The 17,593-nt window shown below is 38.8% G+C and overlaps 2 protein-coding genes and 1 pseudogene across 2 annotated transcripts, besides 9 other annotated features; 1 reads left to right on the top strand and 2 right to left on the bottom strand.

Annotated features, from left to right (window-relative positions):
• Window positions 1-1,599: 1,599 nt before the first annotated feature.
• Window positions 1,600-1,717: a mobile genetic element.
• Window positions 1,718-1,905: 188 nt separating this feature from the next.
• Window positions 1,906-2,016: a mobile genetic element.
• Window positions 2,017-2,595: 579 nt separating this feature from the next.
• Window positions 2,596-2,710: a mobile genetic element.
• Window positions 2,711-2,799: 89 nt separating this feature from the next.
• Window positions 2,800-3,188: a mobile genetic element.
• Window positions 3,189-3,486: 298 nt separating this feature from the next.
• Window positions 3,487-3,955, bottom strand: CG34173 (uncharacterized protein). Its single transcript, NM_001103717.2, has 2 exons — window positions 3,825-3,955; window positions 3,487-3,770 (listed from the first exon to the last, which is right to left on the bottom strand). The coding sequence occupies exon 2, from the start codon at window positions 3,763-3,765 to the stop codon at window positions 3,628-3,630; it is 138 nt and encodes a 45-aa protein (NP_001097187.1). The 5' UTR covers window positions 3,766-3,770; window positions 3,825-3,955; the 3' UTR covers window positions 3,487-3,627.
• A 4,847-nt stretch (window positions 3,956-8,802) lies between these two features.
• Window positions 8,803-8,918: a mobile genetic element.
• A 522-nt stretch (window positions 8,919-9,440) lies between these two features.
• Window positions 9,441-9,770: a mobile genetic element.
• A 2,481-nt stretch (window positions 9,771-12,251) lies between these two features.
• Window positions 12,252-12,459: a mobile genetic element.
• Window positions 12,460-12,929: 470 nt separating this feature from the next.
• Window positions 12,930-13,265: a mobile genetic element.
• Window positions 13,266-14,256: 991 nt separating this feature from the next.
• Window positions 14,257-14,996, bottom strand: CG42597 (uncharacterized protein). The gene is made up of 2 exons (NM_001169572.3): window positions 14,914-14,996; window positions 14,257-14,849 (listed from the first exon to the last, which is right to left on the bottom strand). Exon 2 carries the CDS (start codon window positions 14,844-14,846, stop codon window positions 14,346-14,348), a length of 501 nt encoding a protein of 166 aa, NP_001163043.1. The 5' UTR covers window positions 14,847-14,849; window positions 14,914-14,996; the 3' UTR covers window positions 14,257-14,345.
• Window positions 14,997-16,169: 1,173 nt separating this feature from the next.
• On the top strand, window positions 16,170-16,823 carry CR31700 (annotated as a pseudogene).
• A 211-nt stretch (window positions 16,824-17,034) lies between these two features.
• Window positions 17,035-17,593: part of a mobile genetic element that runs on past the window's edge.

Raw genomic sequence — 17,593 nt, forward strand, 5'->3', positions numbered from 1 at the left:
AAGAATAAACAATAACATTGATAGATTTTCGTGCAATGCCAAAATACAGAACATAAGAAGAAACGGAGCCATGCAGGGGGCGCTAATCTGCATATCTACAGTTTTATTATTAAAACTTAATATCTAAGCAAACACTAAGTTAAGTATACATTTCATTAAGTCTTCAGAAAATGCCATGTGTATTTAAGACGTCAAATAAACTGAACTGATTTAACCTTTATCTTTCGTATCTTGCGTGCACGAAAGCCCAATTTCCATAAGGACTTTTTACCCCTTCGCAAAAAGCGAACAAGCTGAGATTCCTGTTCAATAACTCACCTAGTCAGCATCTTACCCTATACACCCTTTCAAAGCTTAACGTAAAATGAACATTTAACGCCTCATTAGAATCGGGACATCAAGCTATCCTAACAGCAACCGCCGACGTATCCATCTCTGGGGCAGCTCTACTCGAGTCAGCAACAAGATGCCGGCAATGAGTTAACTCCGGCATAAACAGAATATATGACCGCAAAATCCCAGAAGCGCCTAGCAGGGAATGAATATTAATGAGATGTCGTCAGTCTTTCGTCAAATTAAAACACAGCTCCAACGGGCCAGAACGGTGAGCTGGGACCGGGTGAAATTGGAGATGGAGAGTAGTCCTCACAGGAGAGGACACATCTTCTCGGCTGTTGTGCGCGCACATCCTGCGGTAACTTTTCTAATTGTTGTCAGCACAACGCGAATAAATCAGCAGCCGTGAAGCTGGGCCACTACAACTAGCTGATGGCATGGTGGAATTTCAGCAATTTGTTTTCCTCTAGTTGAGTCGAATATTTCGAACAGGGGTGGTTGGATGAGATGGATGGGGAACAGCACTTAACCCTTTTGGGCAATGTGACTCTGCCAGTCACCGCCATCGTCACACGTCAGCGCACTATCATCAGCTTGTTTACACGCATAATTATGTGTGCCGGATTCCGGGAATTGCTTCAGGCTTCCGGCTTGCCCACTCCATTTGGACTCCTTGCCCTGAATTATCCTTGCGGCTTTTGGGGGCTACCACGCCAGGCGACTTAATGCAACGTGACAGATTTCTCACTTGAACTTAAGATGACGGAAAATGTCACAATTTGATGCTGATAATATGCTAATGGGGTTTGTTTGTTTGATTTATTTATATGCAAAGAGAAGGTTTCGACGCCAATGGGCAAAGGGAGGACAGATAAATTGGTATTTAATATGGAAGTGCTTTTTCACCTTATATGAATATATCGAGTTCGATGAATTAATAGTAGGTATTTAAAGTCAGTATTTTAGGTAATATAAATATAAAAGATGTTAAGCTGTCTTATTTCAATAAATGTTAACATAGCTTTATACCCGCTACTCCTGGAGTAAAAGGATATGCTAAAAACGTATGCTACAGGTAGATGAAAGCGTTTCCGGGCCAACAAAGTATATAAAATTTATCTTTTCATCATTATCGGCAATACATTAGACTACTAACAAACAACTAAGCTTCAACACTTGCTAATAATTTTGCCTGCTTAAAACGATTATGAATTTGCGACTGCATTGTGACGGGTAAGAAATTCGCGATCAAAATAATAAAACAAGAGAAAATGCTATAGTCGAGTTCCCCGACTATTAGATACCCTTTACTCAGCAGCTAGTGTGAATGCGAACGAGAAATTTAATAATTTTTCTTGGATATCGATAGATATTGGGAGAAAACAATTAAAAATTGGGCGTGATTGATTTGGCGGCTTCAGGACGTTCTAGTGGGTGTGGCAAAAAGTTTTTTGGCAAATCGATAAAAATTTAATTATATTAGTCTAAAATTATGAAAAAATATCAAACCATTTTGGAAAATTGTGGCCGTGGTTTTGGGCGGTTTTAGTGCGTTGAAGTGGGCGTGACGCTGAATCTCAAAATTCTAGCTTTTATAGTTCCTAAAATCTCAACGTTCATACGGACAGACAGACGGACAGGGCCGGTTCGACGCGGCTATTGATCCTGATCAAGAATATATATACCGTCGGAAACGCTTTCATCTGCCTGTTACATAGTTTTCAAAAAATCTATTGTAGTATACCCTTTTACTCTACGACTAGCACGTATAATTAATTTTATTCAATTTGGCTAATTAGGCTTTTGGAATACACGACTGTTTAGCTTGATTTCATTTTTTTGACATTTATACATTTCCAATATCGAGTCAACCCTTAGCCATTCAGATATATTGTTAACAACATTTGTGAAATAAAATCTTTTTTAATGTTTTACTACTATGTAGGTAATCTAAAATTTAACCATAAATTAATATTTATAATTAAGCCTTTTCGTAAAATGTGTATTCAATGTGTCTAGTGGCAACGTACAAAAGTTGTAATATCATATCATATTTTTAAAATATTCAATGTTTCAAACTGTAGTAAATTTTTTCTTATTTGTGTACATAAATTAGTGGTCTTCGAACACTATGGTGCTACTCGTCACTATCTTTTTCCTACCAAGTTGCTAAGACTTCCCGATTAATACTGCAGGTATACTGCAGGTCGTTGCATACTTACAGGCAACGACATTAATATGGAAAATACAAGTAGCATTTTAGTACGAGGTTTAGTTTAATCATTTTCTTGTTAATTGCGCTGTTATGTTACTATTACTGCATTGTATGTATTCATCGCTTCTAAATACATTAATTAATTAATTAAAAAACAAATGGCATTTAATTGCGCTGTTCAACTACTTTAAATAGCACCCAGCGTCCACAATTTGTTGTTATACCCGTTAGTCGTAGAGTAAATGGGTATTCGCTAAAAAGTGTGTGATAGGCAGAAGGAAGCGTTTCCGACTAAATAAAGCACATGTATTCTTGATCAGGATCAATAGCCGAGTCGATCTGGTAATGTCCGTCTGTCCGTATGAGATTCAGCATACAGATTCTAGAGACAAGGACGCAGCGCAAGTTTGTCGACCCAGTTTGTCACGCCCACTCTAACGGCCTAAACACGCCAAAAACTGCCACGCCCACATTTTTAGGCAATTTTTAATTTTTTTCTCATTTTATTCCCCAATATCTATATCGATATCCCAGAAAAATGATGAAATTCGCGTTAGCACTTCCACTACCTGAGTAACTGATATCTGATAGTAGACGAACTTGACTTGAGATCGGTATACTCTCTTGTTTTAATTTGGGCAATCCGACCTAGAAATGACCGCCTGTTCTTATGAACTCCGAATTTTCGGTAACTTCAAAGGCTATCCGGTTGAGATTAAGCATGCAGACTGAAGTGGCGGCGCCCCAAGTTCACTTTAAAAGATCGTCACGTCCATAGAAACACCCCCAAACTGAGCAAATTTTCTGAAAATGTTTTGTTGTTTTTTATTATTATTTCTTATACCAATTTCACTTAATATGCTAAGCATATTTTCGGACACATTCTGTTAAAAATTTGTTATTGCTAAAAAAATGTATTTACAAGTCGATGATCTCAATTTTAGCGACATATTTTTTTGTTTTTATTTTTAATATAACACCTAATTGTTATTAGTTTATATTTAAATATTTTTAATATATATATTCGGCTTTATCTCAGTCAAAACGGAAGTACACAATCGCATCCTTGGTCTTGACTACGATAATTTCCTCACTATTATCGGAATAAAGCGGATAAGGGCACAGGTGACAGCGAACACTAATATATTAGCACGGACCTCATCTTTGGAGCGCTCCTCAATTCTAATCGGCTCAATGGACAGTGTGCGAAACATCTTGACTGCAGATGTACGCAGAGCTTTAGTTGCTATTTATCACCGTTTAACATACTTACATAGATTGCTTAACTAATTTAGAAGATTTTGTCTTTCTTCACTTATGTGTTGTGGTTGGGTAACCTATTCAAACGATTTAAATATAGAACATAGGCGGGAAAAAATCAGATTATTGACACAATCTCTGATAGATTATTCAATGACAGTCTGAGTGTTCTGGCGAAAAACTAAAGTTGTTTAGCTTATAGTACACATTATTTTTTGATTTTTTTCACCATTATGAGAGAATTTTGAGAAAAAGGACCTCAAAGTTGCAAAATAAAAAGTAGCAAATACCTAGGGCAATATTAACGTTATTCGTTAATCAATTACTGTTTGCGTGTTTTTTCGACTTTTGAAATCTACCCGGAGTCTGAAAGAACTAAATCTCACAGAAATTTTTTTGCAAGTTCTCCTTAAAGATTTCTTTAACTTTTGCGGAAAAGCCTGCGGAGCGCTTTCAGCCATTTGACCTAGGGATCCCCGCAGATGTTAAAGAAACACTAAACTTCTTTAATGCTCTTTACTTGGATGGATTATCGTTGTCATTGACAGCAGAATTGGCAAGGCCTTGCCTAAAAAGAGATCCTGTTCCTTGTTCTCCTTTGTAACTCAACGTTACGTAATACGTATCCAGATTTTTTTATATCAATGAACCTTGGCGAGTCATAACGACGGATAAGCTTCCATTACTTTCTATACATTATTTAAGGGAATATGTCTTAGTAGAGATATGGAGTAAAAAGCGAACAGGATGATAATTCCGACCGCCAGTTTGGTTTTAGGCACCACAGGATTTCCTGGACGTTCAGGAAGCTTTCATCCGTGGTTTGCCTGATGGCTTTCTTTATAAGTAACTGCTTATTTATAAATAGCTTAAAATTGGCCACAGCAGTTTCTTTTTTAAGGGAACACCATTCCATAATCACCACAGGCGCAGTATTTGGGTCTGATCCTGGACAAGCGGCTCGCCTGGAACAGATTACAATGAAAATCGCAGCTTTATGTCGGGCTAACTTAACTGGCTGCTTAAGCCAACTAGTAACCTTAACCATGGTGTAGACAAAAAGGACTTATACGTTTCCAAGCTCCTAAATCAGTCATAGCTTTTATTCTCATTCAATTAAAAATATTATATGTGGAATGATACGTTCTAATAAATATTCTTTAAATAAATTTAGAAATATTAAGTTGTATTGCACGTTAAGTGAAGTTAAGTCACGCTTTAAAAACTTAATGCATAAATAGATTGTGTGTTTGTATTGTTAGTAAAAATATCTGCGTATTTCGCTCAAATTGAACAAGTTCACATTTTTGTAAAAATAATAAACAAACAATAATCAAATATAAATACTCTTTTTGTTTCTGAAGCCTTCTTTTGTCTCCCGACCACAAAGCATCAAAGCGGTTTATCGGTTGCAATGCCGATGGAAACGCTGGACTGGGCCTAAGTCAAATACCGTGTTGTGGGCCCATTAGTCCGAGCAGATTCCGGTGCACATTATTTCTGGCCACGGCACGTGTTTGAACCGCAAACAGATTCATTTTTGCAGTACCGAGTCTCGTCCGATGAGGACAACGAAATATGAGTAGGCGGCTGCTACTAAGGGCAGTTTGCGCATTCCAAGTCTCGGTCCAGGATCCGTTGCTGGAGCTGGAGCCGGAGGCGGTGCCGGAGGAGCACTGCAATTCGTCCTCGGGGTCTTTTTGGTGTTAATAATAAATAAACGGACCGGCCGTGCAGCAGGAGTCCTGCCCGTGTTTTGGACACACTGTAGCGGATTTTAATGGACGAATGCGAGTGCAGCGGCGGAGTGGAGCTAAAACCCATAAGCCATACCCGGAGCACACCTTTTCCCAGGTGCATGTGTGACACCCGAACCCTTCCTACGTTTCTGCCTTGAAATACAGCATTTGCTCGTCCATCTTTTGATTTAGCACCGACATAAAAATGATTTATCAGTGACATTAAAATAATGCATACTGTGGCGCATTTTATGTGCGAATGGATTTTCGCGCCTTTTTGTTCTCGCACTATGAAGGGTGCGGGGCGAAGTGGTGGAGTCGCTGCAGTCGCATTTACCCCTTCCAAAAGTTGCCGCCCGACCAGAAGCAACCCGCGGCGAAAGAGGCGAGGCAAGGGTAAATCATATATGAGGCATACGGGCTTCTCGAACAACCGTCCGTCCGTCCTCCGGTCCACATCAGACCTTGTGTGCCGCCGTCACCCGAATGTTTTACGGCCGGGGTGTTTGTGACCACTCTCCTCCAGCTGCATCAGGCGGGTTTGTGACTGGGAGGGGCTGCATGCACCTATCCGGAACTAGAGCGTCCTCTGGCTGCTGTGGCATCGTGAATGTAAACTTTTGTGCGAATATTGCGCACTCGTTCTGGCTGCACTCAGAGAAAGTCTTGTGCCCCAAATGACCCGAACAATAAAAAAAAAACTTTGAGGTGTTCTAAGAGTCAAACAGATCTTTAAGTTTGGTAAGTGAACCATTATAGCGACAGCTCACTTTAAACAATAATTCTCATAGTCGAAGAGCGATACTTGCTCGACTAAACGTGCATTTCGTTGCTGTTTGAAATGTTCCATAACTTGCACCCAGATGGGTGACACAGAACTGCGAGAGCGTCGATGCTGGCTACTCGTAGCAGGCTATCAACTGGAACGTGGCTAGGATTCCCTGCTACCGAAATGGACGACAGCATATGGAACTCATTAGAGAGGTCCAGTGTGTGCGAGTTTAATGAGGACGCCACAGGAGCGAGAAGAAGGCGCAGGCGCTGGACTAGGGTGCGGGATGCAGGGACGCTAGAGATGGGACAGATACAAGGGACGTGGACACGGATATGGATGTGGACATGGGCAAGCACATCTGCAGACGCCGCTGATTGCCCGGTCCAATCTCAGTGGTCGCACGATTCCCAACTGCCCGTGGCCAGTTGGCAGCGTCAGCATAATTTCCTGATGCTAAATGCCAAACGCAGGACAAGCAGGACGAACCAGAGCGGGCCAGCCAAGCACTTAAGCCCATCCGCCATCGACTGACCGACTGCCAGCGAACGAGTTTGCAAAATGCGATTGGACTTCTGTACCGGGTTTGGTTCGGGCTAAAGCAGCCCGAATGGGAACAGCCCAGAAGGGTAAAGGGACGGCAGGATGTAAGGATGGCAGGATGGCAGGATGGCTGGGCAGAGTGATATGCTGCTGCAATTGTAGTGGTGGCTCTGTGTCATTGTCTCGTGTGGGGACGGCAGCGGAGCGAGGAGGAGGAGCATCAGAAGCAGGACCAGCATCAGGAGCAGGGTAATTTAGAGAAGCATACATACACACCGTCACACCTGTTTTGGGTAATTTATCTCGAAGAATTATTATTTCAAATATTTTGAGGGGATGGGGTACACTGAAAGAAAGTGGATCAGAAATATATTGTTTGATTTTTAGAAATGGAACATCCGTTTTTTCCATAAATACCTAACATACATAATATGTATATAAATTAGTTGTAGCCTGCTATTGAGGCTATTTGTACAGAACACATTTAATTCAAGTTCGAAACTTATGATAAAAATCTGCCTTAAAAAGCAAATAATGGTCTAAGAAGGATAGAAGATAAATACCGCAACATGTATTTGATGCATTTCGCATTCTCAACACTCGGTATCTGATAGTCGAGGGACTTGGCTGTAGCCTTGCTTCTAACTTTTGTTTAAATCTGAACGTCATAGAGGGCTGAACAGTTGCTCAGTGCAAAACGAGCTGAAGGAGATGGAAGCGATGGGCGACGCACCGAAATAAAAGGATTTTAAAATGGTCATTTGATATGAATTATGCGCGGTGGTGCAATTACAGAATTCGTCCCTCTGCCGTGCTCACTGCGGCATGAACTCATCCTCATAGTCATCCTCAGCTGGGGACTTTCTCTCTCCCGGACAGTGATGCCTTTGTCTGACTGTGATGCGGTTACCTCGTCGTTTAGAGGAGGTGTTTCCGGCTGCTGTTCGGTTTGCTTACGACTGTCCGCGCGGGTGGACCTCTTTTGGCGCCCGCGACTTGGACTTCATCGTTAAATAATTAAATCAGCTGCTAGACTAATATATTTCTCTTAATTGCGAGTTACTCATGGCTGCCGCGTACACAAAGTGTCCGGGCCATTTGGAGCCCATTTTCTGATTTATGTTGCATATAAATAGCCGCGCTCCAATAGCTAAAATAGGTGATGGGCTACATATGCAGAGTGTTTGGGATTTTAGGGCCAAATAAACGGCCCAATGGAGCTGGGACATTTGGAAGTGATTTGAAGCCATGTCTACTTTACTTAAATCGCACAGATATAACCACATTTGGCAATAAGATTGCATAAATACGGTAATATTTGAGTTTTTTGAATGAAACAACACTTTATTGTGTACATAAGCAATGTTAATTAATAACCAAAGCTGAATGGGAACAACAATTGTAAGCTCTACTCATTTGTACAGGTATGGAAAATAAGACAGTGTTGGTAAACATATTTTAAATTTAAGGACAGTAATCGTTGCGTTAAAAACTTTGCAACCAATCCATTAAATATTTTATAATCATTATCATTTATTATGTTTAAAATTGATAAAAAGAACCTTAAAAATCAGTTGACAAAGGATATTCACAAGTTTACATCTGAAGGAGCCTTTGATCATTGTCAATTTATTGATTGATTATTGATAGATGTGCATGACAAGAATATTTATTTTACGGATTTGCAATTTTCTGACTGAAATCAATGTACCTTTTATGTTTCTGACCACAAGCGTTTCTTCTTTGTTGTACCGAATATTTATACCCTTTACTCTTGGAATAAAATGGCATACTAGATTAGTTAATTATGTAACGTATGTATGTATATAAATCGATCTGGTCATATCCTTCAGTCCGTCCGTCTGTCTGTTTGAACACTCTATCGCAGTAACTGGAAAAGCTCGAAAATTGAGATTAAACATGCAGAACAAATGCTATTTTATCATTTTCGTCCAATTTCTATTGATAAGCCAAAAAATGTTCTCCTATTAGCTAAGTAACGGGTATCTAACAGTCGGAGAACTCGACTATAACGTTCTGTCTTGTTTTAAATGTATACACACGGCAAGGGTAAATAAGCTTTATTTTACCCACTCACTTAAAAGCCCACAAGCACAAAACTGTAAAAAATATTTTTATTTTGTTGAAAATTTTTTATCAATATTTCAAAGAAGGTAGAAATAGATGTTTCGCGCGCCCACACTAGTTAAGTAACAGGTATCTAATGGTCGAAAGAGTCGACTATTATATATCCTAAAATAACGAACAGCTTGTACATCTGACAAACGTGTAGCTTTTGTCCAAGAAATTAAATATTACAATGCAAATATTTATTTATATATTTTTATAAATTTTCAAGAAACTTACCGTTGCTTAGTTTTTAACTCTTCATTAGTATTATAAAAAAACTGACTGATGATTTTCCGTGAACAAATTTATTAGCACACTTCATTAATAATACTTAAAATTAACCTATTGAATCTATTTAAAATTTAAATTACAATTTAGTGGCTAAGCTAATGTAACCACACCTTTCCAAGGTTTTTATACGCGTTAATCGTAGAATAAAAGGGTATACTAGATTCGTTGAAAACTATGTAACAGGCAGATGTAAGCGACGATATAAAGTATATATATTCTTAAACAGGATCAATAGCCGCGTCAAACTGGCCCTGTCCGTCTGTCTGTCCGTAAGAACGTTGAGATTTTAGGAACTATAAAAGCTAGAATGTTCAGAAATAGCGTAATAGATTCTAGAGGCACAGACGCAGCTCAAGATTGTTGACCCATGTTGCCACGCCCACTCAAACGCCCAAAAACCGCCAAAAACTGTCCCGCCCACATTCGCACTAGCTGAGTAACGGGTATCTGATAGTCGGGAAACTCGAGTATAGCATTCTCTTTTGTTTTTTGTGTAATACAGTCAAAGCTTTACGTACGAAATTGGTTTTCTTTTTTATGTAAGCTTAGGTGTTGGCTTCAAAGATATTCTGATCAATGACCCGTTTACCTGTTACTAGCATATGAAAATGGTATAAAAACCGATTTTATATTATATTTATAGTAAGTCTGTTGGGAAAGTAGAAGGAAAGTGGGGAAGTAAAGAATTATGTGGGTAATAATGACTGTAGTATTATATTTTTACGGTCATTGCAATTCAACATATTCAGACGAACTGTAATTTCCTAGGCAGTCATAAAATTCCTTTGAAGAGCGGAACACCGAATAATCAATGGGAAATCAACAAAAATGTTTAAAATAATTGCTGCGACCAGGAACACTTTCCTGTCCCGAAACCCCTCTCAGTCGCCAAAGGTTACAACAAAGAGAAAAAAATGGAAAAAATAAATGTAAAATTAATCGGCAATAAATTTAGCAAAAGTGTCGAAAACGGCACACACATCCGTTAGAGGGGGAGATTCGAACATGGCAGAAATTCGGCCACGCCAAGAACTCATAGTTCAATGTCCTGAGCAGGCGACGCCTTCCATGGGCAAAAGAACGCCGGGACTGGCACCTTTCATGGCCAGCGCATTTATAATAAATTGAATAGCAATAACTCAACCTCAATCAAAAATCATAATTCATGGAACTCGACAGCCCTGAACGAGGGCGACTCCAACCCCAAGTTTGAAATGCAGTTAGGAGCACTGCGATCTTCCTTCTGTTCCTTCTGTTTTCCCGACTGATGCGCGAGCGTTTTCTCTCATTGCATGCGAGTATTATGAAACTAAGAGCTGTGTGCTTAAATAATTCCCTTTTTCGGCTAACATTTGTTGGACACACTAAGGCAATGGAATCGAATTGAAAGCAGTTCAAAAAGCCTCGTGTGGAGGTGTATCCAAGTTCTCAAGTTCTCAAGGCGGCGAGTTGCATCGCAATCCATTGGCGACGCAGGGCCAAATTATAGATTTACGGTGTGACATGAGGCACAAATGTGTGAGTCGGGCCGATTGTTTGAGTGCTTCAAAGACGTGGATTTATAGACGAAGACATAAATACAAGACGCACTGCGTCTGGCGGCGGGAAGCGAATCGACTGGGCCAAGACCGAGGCAAAAACGTTAAAAGTGCACCACCGCCTCGGCAAAGGCGGAACACGCTCAAAGCTCATAAATATCCTGCCAGTTAACCGAGTGTGTGCTTGCGGGAATCCTTGGGGAAGCGAGAACGCATTTTAGGTGAAAATAATCACCGCTTCACATGAAATCATTCGGGCCAGAGAGAATGCATGGTCCGCAAGTGAGAAACTTGTAAGGGCTCCAGGAACCAGACAGAAAGGGAAGAGCCAGGAAAATAAATTCATAGTTCTCCCCAAATCAAGGACAAACAAATCAAAAGTGACAATTTTGCTGCGGTCTGGAAAATCGTTTAAATGATTTTAAGCCCTGATTTGTGGCAAGTAGAGAACACAAGATTAACGAGTGCTGCTTGCTTGTTGCCAACTATCCGAACAGTTCAATGTGTCCAAAGATTGTTTTGGAGAAATTTATTAGTAGGAATTATAGCTATAAAGAAATGCAGATTTAAGTTTCGGTTCAGTTCACGGATAACGTTCCATGAGTTTTGTATTAACAGTCAAGTCATAACAAAAGACTATTTTGCTATGAAGTATCATTTAAAGAATGGTGGAAGGGCGGAAAAAATAAAAAGTTCATTCCATGTTCCGTTTTTTTCATAAATGTATGCATAAAAGTTTATTCATCGAATACTGTATACTTTTTTCTGCAATTAGGTTCAGTAACACAAAAATGATGAGATCTTTAAGATCTTATGATTTCAAAGTTGTATGTCCATTTTTGAAGCAATTTTACTACTCGTAATTTTTGAACATTGAAGACTATCATGCCAAGCTTTAAAAACTCTAATAAAAGTGTAATGTTATAAAATGTAAAAATAAAATTTTAGTTGGATGAAGAACTTACATTCGCATAGTTCAGGTATCAAATCATCCACCTAAGTACTTCAATGTGTATTTATATGTAAATTATACTTGGCATGGAAAAAAGGGGACAAGAAGGACCTTCGCAAAAGGATGCGGATGCTCGTCGCCGGGAATATATTTCTACTGTATACAAAATGCCAAGCAATGTAGTAAGTTTGCAACACCTTTGAGCACACAGTCAGTAATAGACTCAAAAAAATGGTCATTCAACAAAACGGGATGCGGAAGTAATTTACAATTTGGTAGAAATAAAAATCAACCATTAAAGCACCTGGAATCGCAGGATCAGAATGTGAGTGGGTGGCCTCAACTTAAATGAACAAGATTTATATTCAATTAAAACTGCGCTGCATTAGCGTTTTAGCAGAATATACGTACATATATAGACGTAGTCGTTACCTCCATTGGCACCAGCGTTTTTAATTCGTGGCTGCATGTAGCATCCTTGTATGCTTAATCTCAACATTGTAGCTTTCATAGTTTCTGAGATCGAAGCTTATTCGGACAGACGAACATGGCCTGATCGACTCGGCTATTGATCCTGATCAACAGTGTATATACTTTATATGGTCGAAAACTCTTCCTTCTGCCTGTTACATACTTTTCGATGAATCTAGTGTCCTCTTTTACTTTACGAGTAACGGGTATAATGTCTTAAGGGCAGGGCCGGTCTAACTTACCAACCACAATTTATACATCCATAATATTTTACCCTATAGATTTATATATACATATGTGTAAAAACATTGTGTATTGCGCTTGTTCAAGAGTATCTTATAAGTACTGCCATAAAAATGATTATCGAAAATCGTTTTAATACACGTTTTTCAAAATACAATAAAAAAAAGCCTTAAGAAAAGACATTGCCAACTTGCCTTAATACTAACAAAAGTACACAAAAGTAATACACCTTTGTTGTTTCTAATGTTAATAACTGTTTATTAATATTATAAGAAAAATTATGATTTTTCGTAAACAAATTTATTGACACACTTCATTAATAATACTTAAAATTACCCTTTGAATCTATTTAAAACTGAAATTACAATTTAGTGGATAAGCTACTGTAACCACACCTTTCCAAGGTTTTTATACGCGTTAATCGTAGAATAAAAGGGTATACTAGATTCGTTGAAAACTATGTAACAGGCAGATGTAAGCGACGATATAAAGTATATATATTTGTAATCGGGATCAATTGGGAACTATAAAAGATAGAATGTTGAGATTCAGCGCAAAGATTCAAGAGGCACAGACCCATACAGTCAAATGTGTTGATATTTTTTCACATTTTTATTAGTCTTGTAAGATTTGAAATTTTTTAAAAATTTTGCCCATTTATTCCCCAACATCTATCGATATCCCAGAAAAATTTAGAAATTTCGCGTTCGCAGTTACTCTAGCTGAGTATCGGGTATCTGAGAGTGTTAACCCTAACCATAACCTGTTCTTTTTTGGTATAACCAAAGACATTACAATAGTGCCTTTGGTATAACCCACATATTTATACCCGTTACTTATAGAGTAAACGGGTATATTAGATTCGTGAAGTACGCAGAGTATGTATTGACCATAGAAACTATATATTTTCTTGGTCAGGATTACCAGCCGAGTCGATCTGGTCATGTCCTTCAGTCCGTCCGTCTGTCTGTTGGAACACCTCGATCTCAGGAACTTGAAAAGCTAGAAATTTGAAATAAGCAAGCAGGTTCCAGAGACACGCCCACAAAACCGAACAATTTCTATAGATATGTCAAAAAATACTATTGAACTTTCTTAATCACACACCAACTATCTGAGTAAAGGGTCTAAAATACTAGTTTGAAAAACTCAACTTTTCTCTTTTATCTCAAATTTTTTGAGTTTCGTGTTGTAGGATATACAATACATTAAGTAAACATAAGTAGCGCTTTTTATTACATAATGGCCCAAGAGAGAGTCAATCGCACATGTGTTCTTCACAGAGTTCGAGCCACTTTCTATGTTAATTGTTTGGTGGCACAAATGTTACTAATTACACCCACACCTTTAGCGCAACTGCAGCTTATGTTTCTCGAATTTTCTTGCCTAAGGGATCACGGATGTCCTTTTGTATAATAACCGTAAGACATGATTTGTTCGAAATCATTTTCTCCAACGGTAATTATTTCACTCAGATTCCATTTAAGCGCGCCCAAACAGTTAAATGTCTTACAAGTTTCCGCTCCCACCCGTGACATATTTAATTGCCCTATGGCTTCGAATCGAGACATTAGAAAAACCTGTTGTTCTTCTTAAGTAAAGGTCGTATGCTAACATTTACAAAGGTGCATCGCATCCTTTTGTGAATATCGAGCTTCATTAAGCATTGGGGTGCATAGATATCAAAGACTATATTTGACTATTTCACTGTTAAAAGAACAAAGAGATGGGTACTTGAAATTAGAGATAACCAATTTTTTTTTTTTGAGCACCCTTTTAATAAAAAAGTGCACATAAACTAGAAATGGTATCCCAAATTAATAGAAGGAACCGAAAACGATGTGGGTCCTTTTGCTTATTTAAAAGATTTCTGTTTGGACGAAGGACGACTTTGTTGTGTGATGATTCTCCAAGACTGTTGTGCCATTTTCCAAACTTTGGCCGGTCGATTTGTAATGGCACCCACTATCACTAAAAAGATAACTCCCAATAAAATCGTGCCGATCTCCTGGAAATTAGTGTTTGTACGGCTGCCCAGGCCCAACCAATTGGTTATAACATTTATAAAGTTGACGAGAAGCGTTTCCATGGAAAGCCATACGCCCACCATCAAAGTTTCGCCAATAAGGATGGCGATAATGGTCTCAAGGATAAACTTTCCCCACCGCGGAATGTTACTCCAGTGCGTGGGTATTACCTCTGTGTCGCACAGCAGATCCATCACTGATAAATAGAATAACTGGCTACCAAAGACGGGGGTGTCTGCAATTATACCCGGATCTAGATGTATGAAGAGCGTTGTGTGGAGCACCATGTGCACAACGAAGGCCAATAGAACAGGCGTGGGACTGGTCATTTCCTTAGAAAGGGATATTGGTTAACTATCGGGTATTGCCTGTATATAGACGTTAGAAGTGACTTGCCTGCGCGGTCTTGTAAATATGTATAAGTTACACAAATTTAGAATGAATAAGGTAAAAAAAACAAAACACATTGTTTTGTTTGTTTCAATTTAAAATGCTTGCTGGGTCGGAGAATAATTCCTGTATTGCGTTGGCAAGTTAAATGAAAACTTTAGGGACTTCAAAGTTGAAAACCAGCTGAACTCGTGGAAGACTAAAGCAGATAAAAAATTGATTGATTTTTATGAAGTCTACCTTACCTTTACCACTACCTTTTAAAACGGATTATACCTACTCCCTTATCTTTTGTAATATGTAATGTCAATATCTTTATGCGAGAGGTTAGTACGTGCTTCATTGTTCACTTTGCCTGTAAAAATTGGCTTTGGCACTGAATGTTTAATTCTGTCAGCTAAAAAATGCATAAATATCATTTTAATTAGAAAATTAGCCGAAAATATGCAGCTCACGTTAATCGTATGACGTCGTCGTCGTTGCTATAGTTGCAACATGGAAACGAAACTGAATCGCAATTGAAAACTTAGGTGGAGGGGATACGAATCTCATGCAATATCCAGAAGATACATCCCCAACGCACTCACCTCGAATGCGGAGCACCACTTCTGGCTCCACTCCGTGCTCCTAATACCGGAAATCATTTGCATTTTACTTAAATTAGTGTTTCTTGCAAACAATTGCTGTAGAATTATTTATATAGCAGTACCATTTAATTGTGCCGCCATTTTAAATTCCAATTAGATATCCAATGGAAGTCCGGCCAAAAGCCAACATCACTAAAAAGAAATTGGAATTTTTATCAAAGCAAGGAAGTCGTAAGCTCACTTTGATGAAGTTTTGTCATTTAGCCAAATAAGAATACGCGTACTGCTCGCCAGACCCACACAAAATGGTTCGCTTTTGTGTGCGCATATTTTTTTTCTCCTGCTAACTCAGTCACCTGTCGTGGATTCTAGCTTATTACGGTTTTTTGTGCTTATTGAACAGCCGCCACCAAAAATTCCAATATCAAAACTCATATTTGCCGATGTCGAGCGAAGCAAATTGAATGAGGAACACTGAACAGCTGCGAGAATTTAACATATTTGTAATATTACAAAAACTGCCAGTTGAATATCCGGTAGTTTTAGTATTAAAAAAAAGTTCATATAAATATGATTCCTGCTGAGGCCTACCTATGATTCGCATTTTTGAATAATTCATCGAATTTACAATTAAACTTTTTATACCCGATATTCGTAGAGTAAAAGTATAAAAAAATGGTTGAGCGCTTACGGACAAGACGTAAGATCGCAAATAAACTGGAGTCTGGTGGCAAAACAGCACATGCTTTTGAGCGATTATTGGCAATTCGCACCATTAAATTGAGCAAGGGAAAATGTTCCGAAGACAGTGCAGAGCAGACGAAGTCTAGTGATGATTGCAAGGCACAAACGCGTAAGGATGTAAATATCGAGGTCAAAGAGACTTATTCCGGCGATTCCTCGCCTAACAGTGAGAGCGAGAATACAGCCCAAAACGATCCGCAAACGAACGTTGAAAGCGATGAACGCGTATCCAACCTGGAACAGCTGAGTCGAGCAGTGTTAAAACGGAACGACATAAAGAACTTACTGGGTAAACCTATTTTCGCGGAGGCTGTGATTGGATCCTTTGTGCGGCTAAATGTTGGAAAAGTCTACTCCATCTACGAAACTATTGCTCTGCATCAGGACAGTAAGGACTACCGGGTAGACGGTAAGCGTACCAATCTGATCCTGGTCTTGAGGTGCGGTTCCGAAAAGCGTTATTCACGTATAGACGTGGTTTCAAATCAGCCAATTACACAAAAGGAATTCTTGTTGTGGTTGGGAACCAATCTACGCCATCGATGCACTTCACCAACGCTTAATGACAACGCTTCCAAATTTTAACCAAGAAACATAAAAAAATAATAAACTTATAACATTTTCGAAAATTGTGGCCGCTGCGGCTTTTCTGTGGATTGTAGGCGTTATGGTGGACGCCGAGTGGGTGTGACGTTAGAGTGGGTGTGCCCAATATGTTTTTGGTATATCGATACCCGGTACTCAGCTAAAAGTATGAACGAGATATTTTAATACTTTTTTGGAACAATATGCAAAAAAGAAGATAGAATGCTATAGTCGACTTCCCCGACCATCAGATACCCATTACTCAGCTAGTGTGAATACAAACGCGAAATTTCATAATTTTTCTGGGATATTGATAGATATTGGGGAATAAAATGAGAACACATTAAAAATTGTTCAAAAGTGTGGGCGTGACCGGTTTGGCGGCTTTAGGGCGTTAGATTATACGTGGAAAATGTTTTTTGACAAATCGATGGAAATTTAAGCAACTTATAAAATTATGAACAAATATCGAATAATTTTGCCGAATTTAAGGCGCTAAAGTTGGAGTGGAAAAAAGTTTTTTGGCAAATCGATAGAAATTAAGAAGACTAATTAAATTATGAAAAAATATCCAAAAAAAATTCAAAAATATGGGCCCGGCAGTTTTGGACGGTTTATTTATTATTTAAATATATATTTTTTTTTTGCAAAACGATAGAAAAAGTGTGGGCGTGGCAGTTTTGTGCGGTTACAGTTAAGTGGCAACATGAGTCAACAAACTTGCACTGCGTCTTTGTCTCTAGAATCTGTTGTTGAATCCCAACCTTCTC

This window comes from Drosophila melanogaster, chromosome 2L, assembly GCF_000001215.4.
Source record: "Drosophila melanogaster chromosome 2L".
Taxonomy (NCBI): domain Eukaryota; kingdom Metazoa; phylum Arthropoda; class Insecta; order Diptera; family Drosophilidae; genus Drosophila; species Drosophila melanogaster.